This window comes from Rhagoletis zephyria, unplaced genomic scaffold (assembly GCF_001687245.7).
Source record: "Rhagoletis zephyria isolate East Lansing unplaced genomic scaffold, Rhagoletis_zephyria_1.1 Rzeph_scaffold_20108, whole genome shotgun sequence".
NCBI classification, from domain to species: Eukaryota; Metazoa; Arthropoda; class Insecta; order Diptera; family Tephritidae; genus Rhagoletis; species Rhagoletis zephyria.
Genome location: NW_016177167.1, coordinates 1 through 7460, shown reverse-complemented (window position 1 = coordinate 7460; position 7460 = coordinate 1). Strand labels below are relative to the sequence as shown.

The following is a 7460-nucleotide window of genomic DNA, read 5'->3' as shown; positions in this document are numbered from 1 at the left end:
TCTCCGCGCGAAATGTCATGCAAATCTGTTCAGTCCTTTCCGCGTATTAATTTAATTAAAACTTGTTTAACAGGTGGCAACTCTCCCAAAAAATTAGCCTATTTTCCACTGTAGGTCATAAGCTATCTGCTTGAAAAATTTCATGCAAATCCGTTGAGAATGTTCCGCGTATTAATTTAATAAAACTTTTTTAGCAGGTGGTAACTCTTAAAAAAATTAGCCAGTTTTTCAACATACCTCATAAGCTATCTGTGTGAGAACCTCCATGCAAATCAATTCACTCATTTCCACGTATTAATTAAATTAAACATTTCTAACAGGTGGCAACTCTTAAAAAAGTAGCCTACTTTCTAACCTAGATGATAAGCTATCTGTGAGCAAAATTTCATGCAAATCTGTTTAGTCGTTTCAGCGTATTAATTTGATTAAACTTTTTTAACAGGTGGCAACTCTTCCAAAAAATTAGCCTATTTTCCACTGTAGATCATAAGCTATCTGTTTGCAAAATTTCATGCAAATCCATTCAGTCGTTTCCGCGTATTAATTTAAAGGAATTTTTTTAACAGATGGCAACTCTTACGAAAATTAGCCTATTTTCCAATCTAGGTCATAAGCTATCTGTGTGCAAATTTTCATCCAAATCTATTCAGTTGTTCCCGCATATTAAATAAATTAAACTTTTTTAACAGGTGGCAAAAAAAGTAGCCTATTAACCAATCTGGCCTATAAGCTATCTGCGTACCAAATTTCATGCAAATCCGTTCAGTCGTTTCCGCGTGATGATTTCCCAAACATCCAAACATACAAACTTTCACATTTATAATATTAGTAAGATTACTTTTAATTTCATAATTCTGAAATATATTTAATTCTCTATCTTTTAATATACATATAAACTACTGCAAAAAGTGAAGTAATAACGAAAATATTGGTCAAAATAAAAAGTTCACGTTCACGTTGAACTATATAGCGAGCTTAAAATTTAACCCCATACTTGTCTTAAGTTTTTCAACTTTGGCCATCGCTATTGGCAAACTATTTCACCGATTTTGACAAAATTTAATATACACATACGCTTAGCCACCTTAAGTACTGTCTTGAAAATATAGCTAGCTTTGAGTTTTTTTAAATTACCGTTTCGATTAAAAATTTTCATGACACGCAATGTGTATATCGAATTTGGTCGAAATCGGTAAAATAGTTTTTGAGATACACATATGTATATGATATAACTGGGCGGTGCCATCCCCACTTTCGTACAATTTTATGAAAAAACAATTTTTCGGTAAAGAGCCATTGTATACAGGAATTTTGAGTAAATATTAGCCGCACTGCTACTACTTGAGTTGCTTATACGGTGTTTACNTTTTAATTTCATAATTCTGAAATATATTTAATTCTCTATCTATTAATATACATATAAACTACTGCAAAAAGTGTAGTAATAACGAAAATATGGGTCAAAATAAAAAGTTCACGTTCACGTTGAACTGTATAGCGAGCTTAAAATTTAACCCCATACTTGTCTTAAGTTTTTCAACTTTGGCCATCGCTATTGGCAAACTATTTCACCGATTTTGACAAAATTTAATATACACATACGCTTAGCCACCTTAAGTACTGTCTTGAAAATATAGCTAGCTTTGAGTTTTTTTAAATTACCGTTTCGATTAAAAATTTTCATGACACGCAATGTGTATATCGAATTTGGTCGAAATCGGTAAAATAGTTTTTGAGATACACATATGTATATGATATAACTGGGCGGTGCCATCCCCACTTTCGTACAATTTTATGAAAAAACAATTTTTCGGTAAAGAGCCATTGTATACAGGAATTTTGAGTAAATATTAGCCGCACTGCTACTACTTGAGTTGCTTATACGGTGTTTACATGTGGCGGTTTTACAGGCAATTTTAGAGGCAGTTAGTTGAATCAAAAGTTGACGGTCCTCCAACTTCATTGGAAGCGATTTGTTATAAGGCCGTTCACACCAGGCGATTGTTGCTTTCAACTAAAAGTTGCCCGTAAAATCGCCTCATGTTAGGTGAGGTATCAATTTATTCGAAAAGATATGTATTTTGAGATAAATACTACGTATTTTGCAACTTTCATAGAAATGTTTGTAAATAGCGATGGTCAAACTTGAAAAATAATGAAAAATATTAATTTTTTAGCCTAACTTAACGGAAACTCCCAACAAGCTATGTAAGTCTAACAATATATTAATTTACATAATTTTAAAGGCCTATAATAGCCTTTTCAAAACATATGTGAAAAGTTCATTAGACCTGCAATCTTCGCTACGCGTTCTGAAACAAACTTCAGTAGCACTGAAAGCTTCACATCTTCTTCGGTAAATTTTTCAGGCATTAATTTCTGAACTGAGTTTCATGGCAGTTTTCGTACTGAATATTGTAGTGAATTTGCATACCCTTACCTGAAATACTGCTGGGAAGTGCGAATGTGGAACTTGAATGCAAGTTCTAGATAAGTGTTACGTCCAAGTAAATAAATAAATTCATTTTATTTTCTATTACAGGGCTGCACTCACACTTCAACGTATGAACCCACCATTACACTGCTTTCACAATTCGCTCCGATGCTCAACTTGCCTGTTTGTGATCCTACACAGAGCTGCGCATTCCCAATGAATGTCATCTCTTTGCTACCATACATGCTGCTGCACTACGAGGATGCAAATGAGATTTGTATACGCAGTGCGGAGAATATTGCACAGGTGTCATCAGAATTGGGCGCCAAGTTGGAAAATCTTGGCACTGTGATGACACTCTACAGCCGAAAGACATTTTGCAAGGAGTCTTTCCAGTGGACTAAATGTGTAGTGAAATATCTTCATGATACCTACGCACATATGGGACTGCATATGTTAGCCTTCCTGATTGAGGTGCTGGAGAAGGGTCCACAACAAATACAGGTGCCCGTTTTGAATGTGATACATTGTATGCTGCACTATGTGGATTTATCCGCACCACAAGCACAGACGATTAATAGTGATTTGTTGCGCGCTATCGGCAAATATTTGGATGTGAGTGAGGGGATCCTATTCCAGTTTATATGTAAACGATTGAACAACTTTTTATGCTTTTTACAGACGGTCAATTGGAAGGATGCATTGAAGATACTCAAATTAATTGTCACGCGTAGCTCGTCGCTTCAAGTGGTGCCGCCAAGTGAAGGTTGTAGCGCCGGTTTATCGTTCTCCTTCTATGGCACATATCCGGATTCGGATATGTTCTGTAAAAAGGAACTTGCTGGTCGCACAATGGAGTTCACCTTCGACGTCTCGCAGACACCACTCATCGGACGTCGCATTCTGCTAAAGACCGATGATAATCCCACTATAATTGGCGGCACAAATTCATCGAATGCCTCAACGAACACCACAGTGACAACCGCCAGCAGCGCAACAGTTTTAAATAACGTTGTGGGGAGTGTGGCTTCTGCTGTTGGCGCCCAATCTCGTAACGCTGGTGGTATGGGTGGCACAGATCAGGGTAATTATAATACTACATCCGCTGGGACGCACTTGCAGCATAATAACAACGGCGTCATTGGCACTCCGAATTCACCACGGCGAAGCGCAAGCCTATCACCAGCCGACTCGGCCTCACTCAGTGGCTGGAAGCGTCCATGGATGTCCCAGGGAAGAGTGCGCGAGTGTCTGGTGAATTTGTTGACCACCTGTGGTCAGCGTGTAGGATTACCGAAATCTCCATCGGTATGTATAAACTGTATTGCAGTTATTATCAATAAATTTACAGCTAAGCCGACGCGTAAAAGAATGCGCTTGCTTTTTATGCAGCGTGTTATGGCTCGATTGCTACTTAATTGTAGTCTGCAACTAAATGTAAGATAGAAGAAAAGATGTATACCAGTGTATGAGTAGCAAACAGCATTTAGTAAAAATCTGTGCTTACATTTGTTTATAATAGGACAGCGACGTGTTTGATATAATTTTATTTTAATCTACTTCCGTTACTTGCATCCTTTTCATTCAACCATACATTTAAACAATTTGGCTTTCTTAATCCTTTCATAATACANAACAGCGACGTGTTTGATATAATTTTATTTTAATCTACTTCCGTTACTTGCATCCTTTTCGTTCAACCATACATTTAAACAATTTGGCTTTCTTAATCCTTTCATAATACATAAATAAATATAAACATTTAAATCATCATAAATTATTAACCTACAGAACCCGCTTACATTTCTTATTTTATTTCCATGTTAAATTCGTTTCGTGATAAACAAACAATATTGCTCCATGTCAAAATTGTGTTTCAGGATGATTTCATGAACTCTATTTGCTCAAAGGTACGAGTATGAACCTCTTCTAAATATTTAAATTAGCTTTACACAAATTAGCCAATTTAGATCACTTCGCTTTTTATATGTTTCAGAGTTGTATTGAAATTCCCTTCTGTTTGTTCGCTTTGATTTTGTGTCGCTTGTTTTGGTTTTTATATATTCATTTATTCCCAATTTTTAACGGGTATTAAATGACAAAAGTTTGAATGGCATTGAAAAATACCCAGGCCTTATTTAATAATACCGTTTTCATATAGCATTTTAAGATGTCATAAATTGTTTATTGTTTCAATGCCTATTGAAAATTCGGCAATTTATTTGTAGTATTTATATGTGAATGCTCATGATGTTTCAATTCAGTAACTAAAAATAATATAATTTGCAGAAATATTCCTGAGGCCAAATTATTGTAAATGCATTCCTATAGTTTGAGATATGCATTTGACGATAAACTAGCCTCAGTTATGGATTATCATAAGCTTAAGGTTTTTCTTAACGGCGGTCGAGCCTCGGCAGGGAATGGCAAACCTCTGAGTTATTTCTGCCATGAAAAACAGCTTCTCATAAAAATACAATCACCGTTTGGAGTCGGCGTAAAACTGTACATCCCTCCTCTTTGTGTGACAACATCAAGGCGCACGCCACAAATCGGAGGAGAAGCTCGGCCAAACACTAACATATGTGTAAGCGCCAATCTATTATTATTATTGTTTTTGTGCTAATTTTTTGCTCGAGTGTTGTGCGCTTTTTCCAAAAGAGCCAAAGAATCTTGACAAATCCGTTCCTTCCTGTGGAAAAAGCTTCAACTACTGCTTTGCATTTATGCCATTCCATCTACATTGTGGATCGAGTTTAGTCAAAGCATTCCGGGAATCCCGTGATAGATTGTGGTTGTGCTGTAACATCATATACATAAATGTACCCAAATACTTTTGGTGAGTAATACTTGGTTAGTTTTAAATCTGGGTGGTTCTGGGTATGTAGACCCTACTGTCGTGGGAACGTAACGCAGTAAAAACTTATACAGTATGCAAAATTCAAATTCAGTGTGCGTGAAATTATTGAAATATGGTATAAATTTACTTGATTTACTTATTTAAATTCAACCAGAAACTCAATATGAGTTTCATACATAGAAAACGAAATAGTTTGGCTTGAAATGTACACATGGAACCAAAATGTTCTAAACGGTTTAATTCCTAACTTTTGTTAGTAGCAATCTACGGGTAGACCGTTAAAATTAGATTTATATTTTTCCGATCAGGTTCAACCGTTATTTTCATGATTTTAATTTGTTTGATCCAGTCTGATTGTTATTTTGTAATATTTATTTTTCCCATCGTATCATCGCATTGAGTGCCAAGCGGTTTTTATGAAAACCTTCACTGTATCCCAAGCAGACTTGTTAGAAATGTGTGTGAAATTATTATAAGAATATTGATTTCTGAGTCATCCCCGTTCCGTTTAGTTGCTTGTTTTTGAATTCTGTAACTGTTTTTTTTTTACGAAAACGTGCGACGTTGTCTTCTGCTATTTTGTTCATAGATGTTTATGAAAACATAAAAAAACTNCAGACTTGTTAGAAATGTGTGTGAAATTATTATAAGAATATTGATTTCTGGGTCATCCCCGATCCGTTTAGTTGCTTGTTTTTGAATTCTGTAACTGTTTTTTTTTACGAAAACGTGCGACGTTGTCTTCTGCTATTTTGTTCATAGATGTTTATGAAAACATAAAAAAACTCGAACGAACGAGTATGATAAATTCTAGTATGAAACAATTTCTTTTGTACGCTTTCGTGGGACGTAGTACCCCAGGAAGTATTTGGTATTTTAAATGCTGCTCGGCGACCACCAACTTTAATTGAAAACAAGTAAGAGCAGCGTTGTCTCCGGCTATGGCGAAGGCTTCATACCTTTCATGAACATCTCAAAATTTTACTTAAACAGATTACTGCATTTATAATTTTATATATTCACAAAATACATAAATAGAGGAGAAACATATATAAAAAATCATATCGCAACAATCAGAGATATGGAAGATATACCTTATATGGAACCAATATAAGGGAGTTTCACTGCTGTGTGAATGGTATGTAAAGCGGTAACACAATTTAATGGGTTTAGCTTCCTACATAAAGGAGATATACCTCCAAACNGTTTCACTGCTGTGTGAATGGTATGTAAAGCGGTAACACAATTTAATGGGATTAGCTTCCTACATAAAGGAGATATACCTCCAAACCTGGTATCTGAACAATCAATGGTACAGGAGATAAAGCTTATACAGCATAGATTTTGACTATTTTCTCAGTAGGCTTTGTATTATTTTTTATAAAATCGGTTTTAGCTGTCCAAATATAGGAGTTTTACAGTAAAACCCCATATCTGAACAATCAGTTGCATCAGCTGTATAAATGGAGAAGTTATAACAAAAAATCTCATATCTGAACAATCAGTTGTATGGGAGCTATATGTTATAGTCGTCGGATTCTTCCGGTTCCGACAAATGATTAATACATNTTGCATCTTATAATGAGAGTTGTGTAGCGATATTTATGTATGTAGGAGGACATAGCATTATGCGAAGTGTCTTTATTAAATAATTAACAAATAGTTAACAAAACGTTGTTAATACATTGTGCGAAAACAAATAACCCTATTGCGAGTGTCGACTGGCAGTAGAATAGAAATTTGTCGATCGAGTCGATCATCTTTTATTTTGCTATTGTGTAACTTGATCGATAAAAATTTGTACTATTATGAATGGTTGACAGAATTGTAAACAGCTGTTTGTTTGTTTATATTTGGTTCTTTAGTGTTTTATTTACATCATTTTTAAAATAATTGATTTTATTATAAAATTTAAAAAATGGACACAGTTGAAATATGGTTTAGTGATGAGGAAGATGATGTGGAAGCTAATAGATTAGTAGAGTTGGCTAAAGCAAGGAGGGAATTGCGAGATTCGTCGGATCCCTTGGAGTTGGAAGCTGAAGTGTATGTACATATGTGAGTAACTCATACGGCTGTGTAAAATGACGTTGAGCAATACCACCAGCTCCGTCAGAATTGGGAAAGACCTCTCCGAGCCGTTCGCCACAAAACGGGGTTTCAGAC

At 35.4% G+C, this 7460-nt stretch overlaps 1 protein-coding gene across 1 annotated transcript; it reads left to right on the top strand.

Moving 5' to 3' along the window:
- Window positions 1-2536: 2536 nt before the first annotated feature.
- On the top strand, window positions 2537-4395 carry LOC108380696 (protein furry-like). Its single transcript, XM_017637089.1, has 3 exons — window positions 2537-3049; window positions 3116-3742; window positions 4315-4395. The coding sequence occupies exons 1-3, from the start codon at window positions 2603-2605 to the stop codon at window positions 4354-4356; spliced, it is 1116 nt and encodes a 371-aa protein (XP_017492578.1). The 5' UTR covers window positions 2537-2602; the 3' UTR covers window positions 4357-4395.
- Window positions 4396-7460: the final 3065 nt, after the last annotated feature.

Bases quoted from the DNA above. Each gene is read 5' to 3' on its own strand.
- LOC108380696 (XM_017637089.1), top strand. From the start codon at position 2,603: ATGCTCAACTTGCCTGTTTGTGATCCTACACAGAGCTGCGCATTCCCA. The intron at 3,050-3,115 runs GTGAGTGAGGGG...TGCTTTTTACAG, and splicing joins CTATCGGCAAATATTTGGAT to ACGGTCAATTGGAAGGATGC. The intron at 3,743-4,314 runs GTATGTATAAAC...ATTGTGTTTCAG, and splicing joins GATTACCGAAATCTCCATCG to GATGATTTCATGAACTCTAT.